This window comes from Pristis pectinata, chromosome 10, assembly GCF_009764475.1.
Source record: "Pristis pectinata isolate sPriPec2 chromosome 10, sPriPec2.1.pri, whole genome shotgun sequence".
Lineage (NCBI taxonomy): Eukaryota > Metazoa > Chordata > Chondrichthyes > Rhinopristiformes > Pristidae > Pristis > Pristis pectinata.
This window is the reverse complement of record NC_067414.1, coordinates 45238831-45260445: the sequence shown is the minus strand read 5'-3', so window position 1 is coordinate 45260445 and position 21615 is coordinate 45238831. Positions and strand designations below refer to the sequence as shown.

General features: G+C 40.0%; 1 protein-coding gene across 1 annotated transcript in view; it reads right to left on the bottom strand.

Annotated features, from left to right (window-relative positions):
* Positions 1–704: 704 nt before the first annotated feature.
* Positions 705–21615, bottom strand: part of slc35f1 (solute carrier family 35 member F1) — a 229047-nt gene continuing 208136 nt past the window's right edge. The window contains exon 8 of the mRNA XM_052024786.1: positions 705–1762. Coding sequence (XP_051880746.1) covers positions 1538–1762 — 225 coding nt within the window. The 3' untranslated portion in view covers positions 705–1537. The remainder of the gene's footprint in view (positions 1763–21615) is intronic.

The window sequence follows — 21615 nt, the reverse complement described above, 5'->3', positions numbered from 1 at the left end:
CCAGGGTATTCAAAACCTATAGAGCCATTGCTTAAAATGGAAAGCAAAGCGATTAAAATATGTGCATCACTTCTTAAAGTAAAATCCTTTGACTTTCTGACTAACCTGCAGTTTAATCTGATTTACATCAAATCTTTGCTGATTAATTCTGTTTGCATCTTTGACTGGGATATTTTTAGTAACTATAAATTCTCCTTCATCTTTTTTTTCATGAATTTCTCTCATGGAGCTTGGAATAAATAGGAAAAAAAAAAGCTACTATGAATTTTGGCTCTGGTAATACTGATTACATTTAAAATGGAATGGTGAGTGTTTGTATTTCTATCCTGGACCAATTAATTCTATTTGCACAGTTGACAGAGGGCTGAGCATACAATTGGAATGGTTTTTAATGTGAATCTCAGGTAGAAAAACTGCTATTTTTGAGGCTATTAGCAAAGGCACACAAAATGTTCATCAGCCAATATAGGTAACTATTCATATTTCACACAATTACATTAACTATAAAAATATATTCCAAGTTAGCAATAATGTATAAAACCTAATTACTGTCATGATCATATCTATTTACTAATTGTTGTAAATTATAGTCTGCTGCAAGATAAATAGAGTAAACTGAAAAATGATGGTTGTACTATATTTTTCATAAAAAGTACTCCTGACTGATTAATTGCAAGTACAAGACAGGAATCTATGTTGTGATATTATCTTTCATAAAGCATTTATTTGAAAACATCATACAGGCATTACATTGCCACAGCCAGTCCATAAAGAGCATGCAGATATCAAAAAGATAAAGGGCTTCTTTCGGTTGAACTGTGCAGTTTTTGGTTTGTTTTCTTGTAGTGGTGCTAAGCTTAACTGTCTCATGTTATTTTCTTTTCTTATTTAACAGTAGATTTCTACCCATGGGGTACAGTCCATACTTACTGTAATCTAATTGTGAAGACTACTATTGTTAAAGCAACACAAAGGTACTACACAACTTGTCAAAATGTTAACAGCACAAGTTAGCAAATTCTAAACTATACAATAACCCATTCTAGAATTACACAGGTTCAGAGGTCATATAATGGGGCTTTGAATAGAAAGATAACATCACCCTATAAATGACTTCTTAGATGGCCTTAGCATGGAATCATTCATGTGCAAAAAGATGGGAATGACTGGAAATGAGAAAAAATACAGTGCATATTTAAACTCAGTTAAAATCCCCTTTATTCCCTTACAGTGGTAGTGATATATAGACTATATTATAAAAATGCTTTAGATGGCACTTTTTAAACCATCAGTTGATTGCAATCCACTTAAAAACTCTTAGTCAGTGAACTGACACATTAAACCCAATTGTCTCAAATAACATTTCACTAAACTCTATGATTAGTAAAAAGAATTCTAGAAATTTGGCTTGAAAAATAAATATTAAAATGTAATAAACAAAAAATTGGGGAAATGCGGTGATGTAAACAAACAAAAAAAAAATCTGGAATGCAGAATAAAACCCATTGAAATGCCAGGGAGCATCCTTTGTGCCTCTTCAAGGAACTCTGACATGAGCCTCCTCCTCAGTCTCCTGTCCCAGGCTGGAATATGTGACTGATGGCTCCAGCTGTCCAGTGGTTGGTATCTCCACTGCAGGACCTGCTTGGTTGCGGAACTGCTTGTATACACGTGGATCTTGGGCCACATATGTGGAAGTGGAAGAGTATAAGATTAATCCCAGAATGATTGTGAAAAAAGACAGAAGGTAGAGTCCTGAAAACTGCAAAGAAAAAAAAAATGGGATTACTTTTAAATTATACTAATGTGAATCCTGTATAAGTATTGCAGAAACTCATTTTATTACTTCCTCATCCAGAAGATTCGCAATAAATTCCATACTTCCACACAGAATGAGTTTGCTTTTTCAGATGTTTACTTCTTGATAACCTTAAAATTATATTCTGTAAAACTGATGATGGAACTTTGACTGTATTGCTACAGCCAGTCTCATAACTTGTACCAGTTAGTTTGATTTCAGATCTATCATTTTGAATCTATTGAATTTTGCTTCCTTTTAAGCATTTCTTCAAGAAGACTGTCAAATAATTACAGCTGCCCTAAATATTGGTTCTTTGTTCTGCCACCAACTCAATGTCATCAATGACCAATAATCTTCCAAATGTGCATACTCATCTCTGTGTATTGCTTTAATTCTGATATTTTGCTCAGTTTTCACAATAGGGTTATTAAGACACATCTACAGATTTACATTGCCAACAGTTCCAAATTCAGTAGAACTGTTTCATTGTTCTGCATGACCCCCATGACAGGTCTTGAAACTCATAGGATGCCTGTAAACAGAATGCAACTACAATATTACTGTCTATCCTTAGACGAAGCAGAATTAAAGACATTGTTCAAATGTAAATGCACTGCTTAAATTATATGAATTTAACAGTCCCAAGAAAACAAAATGTAAAGCAAAATATTGCAGAAGCTGCAAATCTGAAATAAAAACAGAAAATTCTGGGGATTCTCAACTGGGCAGGCAGCATTTGTGGAGAAAAAAAAAGAGTTGACATTTCAGGTCATTGAACCTTCCCAGGTGAAAGAACAAGTATGTTTTAAATGGCATAGACATATTTTAACGTACCCCTTCCCTTCTCTGCAATTTAAAACGTTTCCATTTCTGAAGGGGGGGGGGTCATTGACCTGAAATGTTAACTCTGTTTCCCTCACCACAGATGCTGTCTGACCTGCTGAATATCCCCAACATTTTTGTTTTTGTTATCAGAGACAAAATGTTGGTGTCAGTAGACTTCTCAATGTCTTCAGTCACCTTCCTTTCTCTCCTGAAGGCATTGACATGTTGGCCACAGTTTAACACTCACCAGCATCATACAGAACTGCCCACCTTGTTCTCCTGGACAATGTATGCTGATAGACTACTTAGCCCTGAGCTACTAATGCTGTCTGAATTTATCTTTGCCCAACATTCATATGCAGAACTGGCAGGACCATATTGTCTGCCCTCTAATGTCCACATCATTAACTTGCTGCCACCTTTACAAACACATTGAAGATGAAGGTTACAATCACCTTTTGCTTCCCATTAGAGTCAATGGAAGGAAATGAAATTCAGGAATAATGCCTGATTCGAATTCATCATACCTTAAAGGAGCTGAAACTAGAGCATCTTAACTGATATACTGGTCAAAATCAACAGGTTAAGCAATGTTCAAAGCTTCAAACACGTGCTAACCCTGGTCTGTGAGGTTCTGAGAAACGAGGGACTGCAGATGAAAAACACGATGATGCTGGAGGAACTCAGCAGGCCAGGCAGCATCCATGGAGAAAAGCAGGCGGTCAACGTTTCGGGTCAGGACCCTTCTTCAGGACTGAAGATAGGAAAAGAGAAAGCCCAATATATAGGAGGGAAAAGCAGAGCAGTAATAGGTGGACACAAGAGGGGAGGCAGGGTGGGAACAGGGTATTGATAGGTAGATGCAGGTAAGAGGTAGTGATAGGCAGATGTGGGGGAGGAGGGGAAAGCAGATCCACCAGGGGATGGGTAAAAGGTAAGAAGAGAGAGGAAACAAAAGGAGGCTAGGAAAGGGAAGAAGAAGCATGGTGGTGGTGGGGGGGATTACCTAAAGTGGGAGAATTCAATGTTCATGCCATTAGGCTGCAAGGTTCCAAGATGGAAAATGAGGTGCTGTTCCTCCAGTTTGTGCTTGGGATTCTCCTGGTAGTGGAGGAGGCTGAGGACTGGCATATCAGTGATAGTGTGGGAGAGGGAGTTGAAGTGACTGGTAACGGCGAGATGCAGGCTGCAGTTATGAACAGAATGCAGGTGTTCTGTGAAACGGTCACCTAGTCTGCGTTTGGTCTCACTAATACAGAGGAGGCCACACTTGGAGCACCAAATGCAGTAGATAATGTTAAGGGAAGTGCAGGTGAATCTCTGGCTCACCTGAAAGGACTGATTGGGTCCCTGGATGGATTGTGAGGCTCTGTTCATTCTTACTTACTGGGTGTTATACCTATCCAATAAGCTCCCAAAGGAGCTTAGTGTATATAAGAAAACAAACTAACAGTCTATGGGAAGCAACAACAATTTTAATCAAAATATTAATAACAGTTCAATGGTAATAATAAAATGCTTGCATTTTTTCATTTAGGATATAGCTTGAGAAAGTAATGAATTGCTTTGCTATTCCAGCTATTCAGTTCTAAACACTTGAAAAAGAATAGATTTTTGGTTAACGTTCAAGAACAAATGAAATACATCATACAGTGTTTTATATTTGCATAATGAAAAGGCTCTGTTCAAACATTTTGCATCATGTCCTGCAAGTATGCAAGCTCTCCACTCCCACAAAGTATATTTCACTGGTAATTCATCTGGATAATTGAACATGAACCATTCTCTAGTTAATCTCAATGAACCACATGCTTCATTTTACTTTGAGTTATTCTTTGTACCAAATTGGAATAAATTGAAGAATATGTTAAATGCAAAATGTTGCCCTCAGGCCATTTGGAACTGAAAGCTGCTTAATCAATCATTATATTTTTGTGTTAATTCAGTACATTTTCCTACTTTTTCACAACGACTTGTCTGAAAAGGGTCTTCTTCTAATTAATCCCTGTGCATCGCTTTGGCCTCTGATTTTTGCTTTGTTAAATATCCTGACAGTAATTCATTATTTTGCTGAAAAGCCTATTCCTAATGTGGGTTATGAGAAATCAGAATGCTATCGTCTACAGAGGGAAAGCCCAAATTTAATTGGCTTGAACAGGTTGAAACTCGGCAGAGCCAGTTGGAATAATAGGTGCCAGTTACTCCTATTGATCCCACTTCTTACTCATTGCATCCAGACAATAACCTGCTTTTTCAAGCAGGTGGACAGAGCTGCAACAGAAGTAATGAGGATCAGGTCCGCAGCTTCAGGCAGACACTTGAACTGGGGAGCATGCTGACTACAAATCAGACAAAATCAATGGGAGCTGATCCAGGCCAGGAGGCAAGTCTCACGTCTATAAGGCATTCTTGTGAATCAGAATCACAGACATCACGCCCACCCTGGCCCTAACTGCAGCAGCTGTTTCCTACAATCTTCATTCATGGATGGACACTCCTCTCCCCTCCTCCTCCAAGCCTTACTGCAGATGATACCGCTGGCCCCAGACGGAAACTATGGTCCTTCCCCCCCCCCTCCCCACCCATCATTATCATGCTCAGACACCCCACTGCCTCCCAGTCTACTACCAACATCTCCTCCCTGCCCCAGTTCGCAGAAAGGCTTCACACACCCCCATTCCATGCGCTCACCCCACTTGAAGGTTCCTGGTTCCAAGTCCCAAACCTCTCACTGCCAGCCATTGACCACACAGGTCCACAGCTCCCTGCCACTTGCTGGTGCTTTCACCCACCAGCAGAACTGTTTCCAATGGCAAGGGCTTCAATATCCAACTGCTTAAAACTCATCGGTTCATTCCTGGGCCCCACAGCTTTCAGCTTAGCCTCAGGGCCTATATGTGGGGGAGGAGAACAAACAACTTGAATTCCCATCTCTGACTGTAGTCTCATAGCCTACATGCTGAAAAATGTACCTTTTAGGAAGTTGCACGAGTGAGCACAAAAATTAACAGGGAAGCTGGATGCTATACAGGCTGCTATATTTACCAGACAGGCAACGATATTCAATATACAGGCCATCAGTAGCAGGGATGTGGATACCTTGGTTGAAACTGTGCTCCATAATAGTGCACAACTGGGTTGTTGTGCCATGAGGCAAGTTACGTGTTCCATATTTCCTTACGATAGAGGTGGCACTAATTTGGCCTGTCCATTCTCTGCCAGCTCATGGAGCAATTCCCTTCCCTCACTAATTTTCTCTGTAACCTATTCTCTCCACATCCCCATCAACATCCCAAGGCACATACACCAGGGGCAATTTTGCATCGGCCAATTAACCTACCACACCGATCGTCATTGGGATGTGGGAGGAAACTGGAACACTCAGAGGAAACGCATGCCATCACAGGGAAAACATGCGAACTCCACACAGACAGCACCAGGTACCAGGAAGGAACGTGGGTCACTGGAGCTTTGAGGCAGCACTCTACTGGCTGTACTGCAGTGCCATGACAGTTTTAGTCTTGGGCCCATTGCTAATAAACTTCAGAAGTGCCCAAGGACAAGGCATTGGGAGCCTTGGTACATTCTCAGATGTAAGGACCTTTCAGTTCTTCCACTGAATGCTTGGAATTTAAGAGCAAATAACATTAAAAATGGATGGTGATAGTGAGAATGTACCTGCACAAAATGCTATGAGATGAGATCTCATGAAAGCCATTCCTATCATCAAAAAGGGTTATGAAACATATTGTACATAAGCAAAAGATGTTACATTTATCACAGTGGTACAAAAGTTACAGAATCAATTCAATTCTAAACTGTCAAAGATTAAGAAGAGTGACAAATTTGGAACTAAGAATCGGGATCAATATTGTATCCTTAAGGATCTGCCTCCACACTGCAACATTGCTGTCTGCTTAGACTGTGTACACCACTTCAAATTTGTGGTTTAGTTGAGGAGCAAATTCAATCAAAATTATTTAACAAACAAAATCTGGCATTAGAACTGCAAAATTATATTGTCCATAGTGTTCAGAAGTATGACGGTAATGCAAGATACAGATATGACAGTAATTTTGGGCTTGTAGCAATAGCAATGGCCTTAGTTCCAAAGCAGATTCCAAAGCATGTGAATGAGCCTGGAGCAATTTGTTGTTATGTATGCAACAGAAGCCATTCACCATAAATATGCCAATTTAAAGGAGCAATTTTTTTTAATTCTCAGAGAAACGGGCATATATCTTCAGTAAACGAGTCTAAAGCAAAGGTAGTGAGTCAAAGTTATTCTACCTTGTGTTTTATTCTCGGAGAAGTTTTCACAGCAAAAAGTCACACTGAGAATATCTCCACAGTACTGAAACCAGTATGAAAAATGGAGATTGGGGTGTTTCACTATATAGTTGTATTTCACTCGCAGAATGGTGGAAGCAGAATGACTTCATGCTAATGGCCTGTTTAAAGGAACAGTGCATTGATATGTTTATTGAAATGGTAGTGGATGACTTAATTAAGGGCCAAGATACATATTCAAGTTGTTTCACTAAAGTACCACTAATGCGAAGTACAGTGAACCTGGAAGTATGCTCAGGTGAAAGGCTTAAGACTTCAGGGCAATTGAAATGCTTACTGAGTTACAACAGTCAGTGGACAGAGGTCAGAGTGGGCATGGGATGGAGAATTAAACTGACAGACTACTGAAAGCGCATGCTCAGGCCTCAAGGCTCACCCTGAGCTTCCAGTAACCTGTCACTTTATTTCTTCATTCTACTCTTGCTTGACCTTTCTGTCTTTGACCTCCTACACTGTTCCAACAAGCCCAATGGAAGATCAAGCAATAGTACTTCATTTTTCCTTTGGGCACATTGCAGCTCATGGGACTGAATATGCAATTCAACAATTTCAGATAACCAACTAAACCTGTTTGTGTCAGAACTCGTCAGTTCTGATACAAGTAATATCAACTTAGTTCTTCTCCCTCCATAAATACTACCTGACCTGCTGGATATTTCCAACATTCATCCTTATTTTAGATTTCCAGCAACTGTTGTGTTCTGCATTGCACGGTTCCAGGTTAATTTTTCCTTTCTGTGCCCTCATCCATCTCCCTCCAGTTACACCTTCTCTTGACAGATCACCCGTGATTAGCAAGCATAACATGCTTTTCGCAGATGGAATCAACAGCATTTGTGTCTCTTGGTCTCCATCCTATCACAGACATCCCCTTTGTTCTCTCCCTTCTCAACTTAAAACACAGCTGTATTTTCAGTTTTCCAATTCTTAAGAAGGGTCATTGATCTGAAACATTAACTCTGTTTTGCTCTGCAAATGCTGAGTATTTGTAGCAGATCAGGCAACATCTGTAGAGAGAGAAAATATTTTAGATTTTCAGTATCTGGAGTTGTTTTGCTTTTAGACTGCTAATAGTTGTAATTGATTATACTAATTGGCTCATATTGATGAGCAAAAAATTGGCCTGGTAAAAGAAAACCAGACTGAAAAGATGTTCAGGCATCCTGTTGCAAAGGTATACAGAAATGTTTATGGTTATCTACACCGTTACTACAGTTCAAAGTACCTATGTACATATCAGCTCAAGTACAAAATCAATTTAATGAAAGCTTCTCACGGTCCTGTATGCATGAAGATTCAAGTGGAGGAAGAATTTCTCCTATTAAATTTAGTGTTAGAATTGAATTGAACTGTTTGAATGTATTCTATTCTGTGTAACCCTGAGGCAGGAGGTTCTGGGAGGTAGATAGTAAAACTAGTGGTATGAATCAAAACCGCCCACACAACAGAGAGTTCCTTTATAGAGATCCATTTTTGCACGTTATGGATTATCAGGAGAACAAGTTTTTGATAATGGCCCTCAGTTTAATTCATTTTTAAATTAGCATTTTATGGAGCCAAGTGTTATTAAACACACAGAATTAATGTTTCAGTTTGGAGACCCTTCATTAGAACTGTTTCTGAATGAAGGTTTTCAACCTGAAATGTTATCTGTTTCACTTCCCACAGATGTGGTCTGAATTGCAGAGCATTTCCAGAATTTTCTGTTTTCATTTTGGATTTCCAGCTTCTACAGATTTCTAAAAAAATTTCATTTGGTATTAAACACATACTTATTTCACTTCATCATCTTACATTAAATGATCAGTCAAACTTGTTAAAGAAACACTGAAACAACAAACATTATAAGAGCACTGAAATGTAAAAATATGACATTGACTAGCACAATTCTTGCCAACCTACAAACTCAGCAAGTCAAATTAACTGTCGAATTACTGATGTGTAGAAGATTCAGAACATGATTGAGTTTAGTGCAGCCAAATCTTAAGGGGAGTGTGAAGAGAAGCCATTGAGACTAAAATGAAATTATTCAACTCAAAAGCGAATCAATTTAAACAACATGAAAGAATTTGTGTGTTAACACCACCTAGCAAACCTGACATTGGGAAATAGGATGTTGGAGTGATAGCTGAAGCACGTGGCACAATGAGTTATCTTGTGAAAATAGGAGACAAAATTAGAACTGTATACATATATCACCTGTTTCTTGCAAAAAATACATTTGAGAATATTGAACAGCTATGTGACCATGAGTGTATTTCAGAAGTTGAAATAGTGGAACTGTGGAAGGCATGACATAAGATTTTACTGAACTGAATCAAGCAGGATACCTTCCTCAAGTCAAGTGGGTGCAATTCCAACCATATGTTTCTTTAAGAAGATCAAGGAGACTCTGAAAAACTTCGAGTAGTTTAAATCTGTAAATACTGTATAATTACTTTCTTTGCAAAAAGGTGAAAGCAGTGTAAATGTAAGATGTAAATGTGTAATCCATGTGCACATGTACCAAACAGTTAGACAGTTGAATAAATGAATTGCATTTTTCCAGCAGGTCTCTGCCTCATTTTTCTCAGTACATTCTGCATTGCTTCAGATATGGCACAGTAGTGTAGCAGTTAGCAGAACACTATTACAGCGCCAGTGGCCCGAGTTCAATTCTGGCCACTGTCTGTAAGGAGCTTGTATGTTCTCCCTGTGTCTGCGTGGGTTTCCCCTGCGTGCTCCGGTTTCCTCCCACATTCCAAAGACGTACGGGTTAGGAAGTTGTGGGTATGCTATGTTGGCGACGGAAGTGTGGTGATACTTGCAGGCTGCCCCCAGAACACTCTACGCAAAAGACGCATTTCACTGTGTGTTTCAATGTACATGTGACTAATAAAGAAATCTTATCTTATCATTGTCCAGGTTAGAGTTAAGGGCCATATGTGTGGTATATTTTATATAAACATGTAAATCTCATTGTTGCATGTGACATAATGACATACAGCATTTACTTGTGATGTAAGCATAAGCAGTCTACAATAAAGAATCAGCCCATGTTCTCAAGCACCTGATCTCTCCTAGACCTTGCTTAAAGCAGTAGTCATGAAATCCACTACTGCTGCAGAAAACGCTTACGTACACAAAGACAGATAAAGAGGATGGGGTAGATAATGAAAAACAATGCTAATCAAAGCTAGAGAAAATAAAAATGGCAAGGTTTGATCGATCTCTGATGAACCCGCCGAGGACCCATGACTAATGGCATCAAACACAAAAGGTGAGAACTCCGAACTCAGGGAAGGGAAACAGTTGGGACAACAAAATCTCGATAACCATTGGTGCCTAAGTGTTTACTTGAGTCTAGCACTGGCAACAGTGATGGTAGTCAACAATGCTGTGAAAGAAAGAGAAACACTATTACTCAGAGCAAGTAGGAGTGAGTATTTTGCAGAAAAGTTTTCATTGCAGCACCATCAGTGTTTCGGCAGGAAGAGTGACAAAATGGTGGCTCAAGCACAATCAAGGTTTATAGGCAGCCTTGAGGATTTTTTATATATATATAAAAGAAGGAATTTATTTGTTTTTCAGTGCAAATAACATTCTCATTTGCAACCTCAGAACACTATCTTATGAGCTTAAGAATGTTACTTTATTGACAGTATTTGAGTTTGAAGCCTATTGCACGTTTACTAATCTTGATAAGATAAGATATCTTCATTTGTCACATGTACCTCGAAACATACAATGAAATGTATCTTTTGCATCGAGTGTTCTGGGGGCAGCCCTGCTTCTGTAGTACAGAAATTGGAAGATTACTTCAGCCCACAAGTTAGGTAGAAGGAATCAAACAGCAGAGAAACAGTCAGTAGTTATATCACTCCATTAAACAATTTATCCAGACTTTGCAAATTTGGTAAATTCTTACCATAGACTGCAGGACAGATTTTTGCGCGACTTAAATAACAAACAGAAGCAGTCCAAATTCTGAAGCAATCAGAATTTTATGTGTGACCTGGCTTGCAAAATTTCAATCTCAATGGAAATGGCATCAAAATATGTCAAGGAAATTCACCTAACACCAGTTGCAAAAGATATAGCATAAAATTCCAATAATCCATTATCCAATTGTTTAGAAATCCCAATAATTCTACATCTGCATGTAAAAGGTGCACTGAGTACCTGGCAGTTTTATCAGCACCGATTAACGTATGAAGCTACTCAACAAATATAACACAAGCTCTTAAAAACAAATCAATTTTGAGACTGTAATTCAGCTCCAATATAAACATCTGACTTACTGGGACTCTTGTTTTCCATACCATCTTGAAACCCACTGGGGCTCTGTTTCTTGCGTTCCCTTAAAGACACCAAGGCCCATTTTTGGAGCCACTTTAAAATACACTGAGGCCCCAATGCTGGAGCTCCTTTTAAGCACACTGGGGCCCATCTCTGGAGCTGCCTTCACACTCACCAGAGTCCCACTTCCCATGCTCCCTTTAAATCCACCAGGAAACCAGACTATAACTTGCGCATCCCTCTATTCACCTCCCCCAGCACACCTTGCCCCTCCTCTGCTAGGCTCCTCAGTGTATCATAATTAGAGTGGAAGAATTGTGACACAAACGTGAATTATTTTGGGAGTACAATATTGTGGCATCTGAACCCAAACATTTCATGCAGAAGGCTTTATATTTAAAGTACCATAGATTAAGAGACAAAACAATAGCTCTGCACAATACAATTCATTTATACCTAATCCAGTGAAAACAATCACCATTGCATTTGAAGTGGTTTGAATGGCTTTGGTAAAGTCTGATTTGACCTGAAATTATATGAACATTTGTGCAATAGGAAACATTGATTAGCCCTGCCATTTTAATGTCATTTCCTGCAAGCTTTTCATGCTCATCCTACAGTGACTCTACTGTAAGAACAGAGTTCTGATATTTTAACAACAATATGCCAATTAATAGACAAACCCACTTCTCAATATGAACCTGTCTGGGTTTACAATCCAGCTTTAAGTCTAGGGGTAAAAATAATGCCCAAGTCAGCTTGATAAACAGTGTAGTTTACTCAGTTGACTTTGAATTGAGTTCATCTTACCAGCCCTCAATCTGGATTCCATAACCACTGACTGAATGAAAAAATCTTTTTTTCCTGACAAATTATCAAAGAGGAGAAAAAGCAACATAGTGTGCTAATCCATGATTACAACACAACAGCTTGAGTGTGCGAGCAAGTAAAAAGCGCACTGAGTACCTGGCAGTTTGATCAGCACCAATTAACGGATGAAGCTGCTCAACAAAAATAACACAGGTTCTAAAAACAAATCAGTTTTGAGACTGTAATTCAGCTCCAATATAAACACTATTAAGTTAAGGTCAGTGTCTGACTTCACTGCAAATAGGTAATTTACTTATATGGGGCATTTAATGTCTAGTTGACAAGGAACCTATTTTGGGGAACCAGTCTACTGGATAAATTAGATTCTGGTGATTGACAGTGTTCTAGAGTTAATATGATTTTACCCTTACAAATAGAAGCAATCTAGTTTTTATTTGAATTTTCAGCATTAGCTTCTGGAGTATTGAACTGATGGAACTCTTTGATGGTAAGGTTATCTGTTTTGGCTGGATCATTCTCCAGGCAGATCACAGCCTTAATTCTTTGGGTTTAGTTACAATCAGATATATATCTAGGTGGTCATCAATGATTATGAAGTTTTGAAATTTTCATAAGTAGTTTTCGTACCAGCTAGCGTGGTTGAGGTTGCCAGATGTCTCAAAAAAAGTTGACTCATTGATGTAAGATCTTGCAGGATGTGACTTTCATGATGTAGGTGTTCACTCACATATTTATTTAGGCACTAATATCTATTTGTCCTTTCTAAAAGCTAATATTAGATTTGATAACTGAGGCACATTCATCATTCACTTGTTTTAAAAGAATGTTGGCTGGATCTAAATATTCACGATATCACGCTTTGGCACAAAATATCTTTGTTTTGTTTAGTCACATTTACGTAAATGAATAAAACCCTAAAACACTTTGTCTGCAATGGATATGATCATAAAATGGAACAAGAATCACAAAGTTATTTGGTCCCATCCTTACCAGTTCTTTGGTTCAGTTCCTGAATTAATCCTATTCCCCCGTTTTAATGCCCCTAGACAGGTATTTTGTTTTCAATCCGCACTGACTTGAATGTTACTTACAAAATTGCTTTCACCATCCTTTCAGGCAGTGCATTGTGGTTCACATCAGTTTGCTGTGTAAAACATTACCTCCTCGTGTTGCCCCTGGTTCTTTGGCCAATCACCTTAAATCTGGTTACCAACATCTCTGCTGCTGGAAACTACGTCTCCTTTATTTGTCCTATCAGAACAGTTCTTGATTGTGATCATTTCTGTCAAATCCTTTTTTAACTCGCTCTGATCTGGTGCAATTTCAGTAAACAAAAACATCCATGGAAAGAGAAACGGTCAACATTTCGCGGCTTCAACCTTTCTTCGTTCCTCTTTCCACAGATGCTGCCTGACAGTAAACGGCAGAGACCTTAGAGGTGTTGATGTACAGAGAGACCTTGAGGTGCAAGTTCATAGCTCCCTGAAAATGACAACACAGGTGGATAGGGTAATTAAGAAGGCATTTAGTTCACTTGCCTTCACAGGTAGCGGTATTGAGTACATGAGTTGTAGCTGTACAAGACATTGGTTGGGCCACACTTGGAATATTGTGTGCAGTTCCGGTCACCAGACTATAGAAAGCATGTGGTAGAATTAGGAAAGCATGCGAAAGAGATTCACCAGGATTTTCCTGGAATGGAGGGCTTTAGTTACAAGGAGAGATTGGATAGACTGGGATTATTCTCACTGGAGCGCAGAAGACCAATGGGTGACCTTGTAGAGATTTATAAAATTATGAGGGGCATAGATAGAGTAGATAGTCACAGTCTTTTTTCCAAGGGAAGGGGAAACTAAAACTAAAGGACATAGGTTTAAGCTGAGAGGGGAAATATTTAAGGGAGATCTAAGGGGCAAGATTTTCCACATAGAGGATGCTGGGTACATGGAACAAGCTGCCAGGTGGTAGAAGCAGATACAATCACAGCACTTAAAAAGCATTTGGACAGGTGCATGGATAGGAAAGGATAGAGCAATATGAACCAAATGCAGGAAAATGGGATTAGCGTAAAAGGCATCCCGATCGGCAAGTGTGAGTCAATGGAAGTGCCTGCTTCCATACTGTATGACCTTATAAATCTATAACGTTATGCCCTGTTGAGTTCTTCCAGCATTTTCTCTTTTTGTTTCAGATTTCCAGCATCTGCAGTATTTTTTTTAATTTCTGTTCCTGTTAATCTCTCCCACCTGCCCCTTGAGACCTTCATTTCCTAACTAAAGACTGGTGCCCAGAAGTGAACACAATAAACAGTTTTTTTTCTGAGGAAACACTGGTGACATTGCTAACATTTCCCAGTAATAGGCCCAGCAATTTGGGGATTTCTGTGCACATGCTTGTATACCTGGATGTCTCGAAGCTGCTCTCACTGGGTTGTACTTTTGTGTTGCCTGCTGAACCCATTGTGGAGTTCAGAATAGGAAAGGGAAGCTGCAGAGCATGAAGAAGCATTTCCCTTTATTGGTTTCAACACTAAATTACTTCAGGAAATTTAGATAAGATGAGATATCTTTATTAGTCACATGTACATCAAAACACACGGTGAAATGCATCTTTGCGTGGAATGCTCTGGGGGCAGCCCGCAAGTGTCGCCACGCTTCCAGCACCAATGTAGCATGCCCACAACTTCCTAACCTGTACGTCTTTGGAACGTGGGAGGAAACCGGAGCACCCGGAGGAAACCCAAGCAATCACGGGGAGAACGTACGAACTCCTTACAGACAATGGCAGGAATTGAACCCAGGTCGCTGGCAATGTAATAGTGTTACGCTAACCGCTACACCACCATTTCAGCTGTTCAGTTGGTGCAGTAGCAATTAGGTGTAATATCCAAACTACAAATTTTAAAGGGTTGATGCCATATATCTGTGTTACCACATTTAGTCAGAGTGGTACTCGAGAATTCCAGTGGCTTTAGCAGGGGTTCAACATGACAGGAAAAAGGGAATTGGCTTGAAGGACCATGTTTCTGGCAGACGGCTATTAATTCATGCCAGAAATGTATGGATGTGTCCACAGTTTGGAGGTAACTCCTGTGATAATGACACCAAAATAAAGAACTTGCCTAGTCTGGGTGATAGGTGGAAAGATTAGATTTGAGCAACTGGCATTTGGAATTTAAATTTATTTTATTGTAAGCTGCAGTACCCTCACAGACTGAAATATTCCTCTCAGAGAACTCTTTAAAACTTAAATAATTCCAACTTGGCAATAAAAAAAAACCCATCATATCTCAGGGTAATTACTTGCCAGTCAGAGTCCCCTACCCTGTTAAGAATTAGGGGCATGTAATTGACACTGGCTGATAGCCAGTGCTGTACTTGGATGAACAGATTAACATATGGACTAATGAGAATGGGAGTACAGCTTGAAATCAAAACCCAGACTGGAGAATAACCTCTGTAATTTGTGTATGCAATTCACAATTAAAATAAAGAATACTCATATTTATTCACATAATCTATTTTATTGTTCCATAAGTGCATTTCAGGTCCTGCCACAAAAAAAAACAGCTACTTGGCCCATTAAAAAACACCTCGTCTCAAAGTGCAACTTCATTCTGAATTGTATGATCTACCCTGCATAAAATCACATTTATGCATAATTTGCATATGAAAAATAGATGCTAATGGATTCAATTTCTGAAGTTATATTCCTGACATAAACATGTCATCCACTCCATCCACTTCATCTTTGGCATTCATATTTATTTACCTAGCCACCTGCACTATTTTCCTTTGCCTTTCTCTCTTTTCCTTGCGACTATCTTCTTTTGCCCCAGCTATTAGTCAACCTTCCTAATCTGTCAATGTTACTTGCCTGATTAGATTTCTCTGAATTACCTTGAATGATTCTGTATGGTATGGATATTGTATGAATGTTTACATTTGATGTTCAGCCAAATATAACAATAATATCGCCAATGGAAATTGAAGATACTACCACTGATATTACTGCAAACAACAGGAAAATCAACCGTCCATCTTTCGAGTAGAAAACAGTTAATGGTGATCACAGAGTAGGTTTTTTCCGTTCAGTGTGTTTAAGAAAAATGTAGATGTGAATATAATTACACCAGCAACCCTCTCCAAAAACCTTTATGACAACAGGGATAGGAGGAGAGCTCCAGATGAATGTGTGGCTAAAGGGCTAGGGTAGGATGGAGGACTTGAGTTCAGGATCACTGGGACCCTTTCTCGGGAAGGTGGGACCTGTACACACAACCTAGATGGGTTGCACCTGAACTGGAAGCAGTCAACATCCTTGCCGGGAGGTTTGCTGGTGCTACTGGGGTAGGTTTAAGCAAATTTTTCAAGGGAATGGGGCACAGAGTAGATGTAAAGTTGGAGGGATGTGGGGGGGGGGCGGGTTGCAGTAAAATACTGAATGAAAACAAGGTCAGTCTAGTAGGCAGAGCAGACGTGGGAGTGATAAAGCACATGGGACGAATGCAAGACCAAATGTATCTATCTTAATGCGAGGAATCCAACTAGTAGTAAGGCAGATGAACTGAGAGTGTTGCTCAACACATGGGGATATGATAGTGAGGTTATCACAGAGATATGGTTGAAAAGACAGGACTGCCTATTCAGTATATCAGGATGTAGAATCTTCAGGTGTAACAGAGGGAGATGTAAAAGATGTAAAAGGAGGTGGCAATATTGATGAAGGGCTCCATTACTATAGTAATGAGGAAGGATGTGTAAGAGAGCTCTTCAAATGAGGGCTGGGAGTATATTACAGTCAGCTGGAGAAAGAGAGGCAGATGTGTAGACAAATACAAGAATAATAGGTCTACAGTAGCACAATACTCTGAACAAAATATACTACTTCCAAATACAAATTGCTTATTGAGTACACATCAGCTGATTTAATTTATATTCCATTCCAACTGCCCCAAAATCTGTTAAGCAGTCTTGAACAAATGAAAAGCAGCCATTGATGGCTTTGATCTATAATCCTGAACTCATATTCTGGGCATATAAAAGGAAAACAATGTCAGCCTAAATTGGAATGGGTTGTGCATAGCTCCCATGGGCGTTGTGTATACACCCTGGACTTATTCACAACCAGCAGGTATTGACATCAGTCCTGTGTAACACTGATTTGATACCAGCCATGTCAAATTGAACTACGTAAATATACCTAAAGCGCTGTGTAAATCAGGCACAAAAACAAGGACTGAACAATAGGAAACCCCTCATGATCTTCGTTAATCAAAAAGATCCTCTATCTCATGCAGGTTTTCTGGACTGCATTGGAGAAGAGCTCATTCTGCCAAATTGGCTCCAAATAGGAATCATATCTGGCCAGGCAGCATCTGTGAAGAAAAGCAGGCGGTCAACATTTCGGGTCAGGACCTTTCTTCAGGGTTGACTGCCTGCTTTTCTCCGGATGCTGCCTGGCCTGCTGAGTTCCTCCAGCATCATCATGTTTTTCATCTAGATTCAAGCATCTGCAATCCTTTGTTTCTCTAGGAATCATATCTGAATGAATGCTGTTCCACCCACACTAAAAGAAAGATTGACTTTACTCAGTATAAAGCAGGCTGCATAATTCCTATCCCCATAAACCACCCTGAACATTCACTGCTGTGCACTGCGGCTTCAGTGTAGCATGTACTAACAGACAATGGCATCTATATGCAAGGCTTCCTTGACAGCATCTGGTAAACCTGTGGGTTCTGCCACCTGGAAGGACAAGGACTGCAACCACATAAGCACTTCACTATCTTCAAGCTTCAAGTCAGACTCCAAACTGGATTGGAAACATACAAATATTCCTCACTTGAATTTGGGTTCCAATTCTGTAGTGGCCCAAGGAAGGGCACTGTAGAAGTTTCTTCACTTCAAGCACTGACATAAGTCTTGAAGGAGGGTCCTCATTGCCTTCCCATTGGCTATTTGGTTTGATCATTAAGCATTGATGGGATGTTAAGGACTGCATCCCATTATTGGTTTAAAAAAAGAGGAAACAGAATCCCAGAGCATCAGGAGGTGGAGCGTGAGCTCCTGAGCTGGTGGCTGTATCAGATGACTACTTCTTCAGCATTCATAAATGTATTATTGACTTCCAATTTATACGTTATGAACCAATTCAGACAACACACAAGTAAACTGTAAACTAGAGTGCCTCTGAAGCAATAACTGCAGAACATATTGAATTGTTTCCTTCTCAGAAATGAACTGCTGAAAACTCCCTCAACACTTGTTATGAAATATCACACCTTCAATTCACATGTTGTCACCATTCATCTTTTATCAACATTATGCTGCCCTATTGCATACAAAGTGGCCATTGAATATTAATCAACCCAGTACATAGCAATGATAGCAAAACACCAGCTGCAAATAAAAGAATTTTAAAACATCTATAATTTCTTGAGTTTGAATTTTAATCTCAATATTGCTGGAGCTGCTTAAATTCTCAGTATCATCTTGCATTCTCCTATCAATTAGTGATCTGCAATCTGGATTCACTTGCTTTCAAAATAGGAAATCTTGTCTCTTGTTTCAAAGGGCTTGGATTGGAGTATCAAAGTAGGAAAGTTTCACTGTAACTGTACAAGGTACTAGGGAGATCACGTCCAGAGAAGTGCAAACAGTTTTGATTCACCTATTTAAGGAAAAAATATTATTTATTTGGAGGCATTTCAGCAAAGGTTCACTAGGATGATCCCAGGTATGGAGGGATTGTTCTACTAGGAAGAGTTAGACAGGCAGGGACTCTTTTCATTGGAATTTAGAAGAATGGGAGGCTATCTTATTCAAACACATAAAGTTCATAGGGAGATAGACAGGATAAATGCCAAGTAGATATTTCCTCTCATGAGATAGTCCACAGCCAGAAGGCATACACTCTGCACAAGTGTTCACCTATTTACAACCAAGCTGAGGAAGAATCCCTTCTCTCAGAGGATCGAGAGTACTAGGAGATTTTGCACTTTTTGAATTTCTGCTTTGCACCTTAAATTCATCTTATCAAACTTCACTGTTCTCTTGCCACAAAGAACTGTGGGGCAGAGTCCTTGGGAATATTTAAGGTTAAGATAGTTAGTTTTCTAATCAGTAAAGGAACCAAGGGTTATGGGGAAGAGGCAGTAAAGTGGATTTCAGGAATGTCAGATCAGCCATGATACTACTGAATGGTGGAACAGGCTCGAAGGGCTGAATGGCCTACTGCTGTACCTACTTCTTTTGGTCTTATTCACTCATCTAATTAACTTAACCTTCCTCATTACAATATTCCAGTAATAGGTGCCCATTCAAACAAGATACTTCAAGCTTTTCTTTTTAAACTGGAAGAAAATGGTTAAATGATGTGAATATGAAATAATTATCCAATATTATGAAACTGATATGAACCAATTCACAGGGGGTCAGATCACATTGGAGCAGTCCCACTGCCTACAATCACCACCTCTGGTTGCCACACACCAGCACTTACCCAAGCACTCCCTTGCTCTCTGGTGAGGTCCAAAGGGTGACTAGGCCCGAGGTGATGTAGCAGAGATGCCCCATCCCTGCAAAGCATCTGACAGGCACTGACAGATGGTAAACCAGATTTTGACAGATGGCAAACCAGATTTTACCAGTCAAAGATCTTAATGCTTTGTAAATGTCATAATAAAAAAAGTACATTTGAAATACAACAATGTTAATTAAAAATGGACACAATCACCTTAAGATAACCAAATTTATCAAAATAAAGCAAAATAATTAAAAATAACAACTTCCCCTTTGCCTGTTAATCATTAGGTCTAGAATCCCCAAACAATGCAGTTTCAAATCGCAGGATGCCAATGCTGATTCCTCAAAATAATGCAGGAGCAACCCATCAAGGCTGTATCCCACCACTGGACAGGGAGTCCAGCAGCAGAACAAACTGACAGCTCTGATCCCCTCTTACAGTGTGCGAATGTAAATCCAGGGCATGCTTCCGTTTGAATGGCTGAAAGCCACAGCCAGCAGGATTCAAATCAATGTTTTTATTTAATTTAAAATTAAGTTCAATTTTATAAGCTGTTTGTGGATGGTAAAACCCCAGCAGAGACTTGTAAAACTAAATTATATGCAATTAACTTCTAAGCTAACTCGATACACTGGTAGTTTTTTTTTCCTCCAGTAGCTATTTACTAATATGGGTGGCACAGTGGTGCAATTCATAAACCTGCTGCCTCACAACTCTTGTGACTGGATTCCAATCCTGACCCCCAGTGCTACCTGTGTGGAGTTTTCACATTTTCCTGTGCCTGTTTAGGTTTCCCCCAAGTGCTCCACTTACAACCCACTTCACAGATTGGTCACTATAAATTGCCCCGAATGCACAGGCAATGGCAGAACCTTGGGGGAGTTGATGGGAATGTAGGGAGAATAGGATTGCTATAAGATTAGTGTAAATGGGTGGTTGATGCTCAGCACGGACTCAGAAGGGCCAAAGGGCCTATTACCGTGCTGACTCTATAAGAGAAAGGAACTGATAAAGCGAGAAAATCACTGATAACAATGCTATTCCACAATTTAGAAAAAATATGACCTCACCATTCTATTGCATGGATTAGTGTTTATGTGGCCATCTACAAGGCATGTCAGGTGTGATGGAATATTCTCCATTGCCTGAATGCGCGTAGCTCTAGTGACATAAGAAATTCTGCAGATGCTGGAATCTGGAGCAATACACAAAAAGTGCTGGAGGAACTCAGCAGGTCAGGCGGCATCCATGGAGGGAAATAAACAGTCGACGTTTTGGGCCGAGACCCTTCATCAGGACTGGAAAGGAAGAGGGCAGAAGCCAGAATAAGAAGGTGGGTGGAGGGGGAGAAGTACATGCAGGCAGGGGATAGGCAAGTCCAGCTGAGAGGCGAGTCCAGGTGAGATGAGGAAGGTAGTGGGTGGGGAAGGGGCAGAAGATGTATTAAGCTGAGAGGTGATAGGTAGATGAGGCCAAGGGCTAAAGAAGGAGGAATCGGTAGGAGAGGGCAGTGGACCATGGAATAAAGGATGGGGGAGGAGAGGAGAGGAGATGGGCAGGTCATCAAGGCAGGGGAAGGGAGCCATAGGAATAAGGGAAGACAAAGGAGTTGGGGGGGGGGAGAAAAAGAAGGGGTGGGTTTACCAGAAGTTAGAGAAATTGATGTTCAGGCCATCAGGTTGGAGACTTCCAAGGTGGAATATGAGGTGTTGTTCCTCCAACCTGTGCCTGGCCTCAACGTGGCAGTAGAGGAGGCCATGGATAGACATGTTTGTATGGGAATGGGATGTGGAATTGAAGTGGGTGGCCACTGGGAGGTCAAGTGACAGTCAAGAAGGTCAATGCCATCTACCTAACTTAACCATTAATTTCCCCTCGCTACTCATGCGTTATGGCTGCTGTTTTTATCATCTTCAAAATTCACTGCAGTTACTTGTCTATGCTACTCTGAGAGCAACTCCCAAATCTCAGCCCCAATCACCAAGAAGATCAAAGATTCAGGA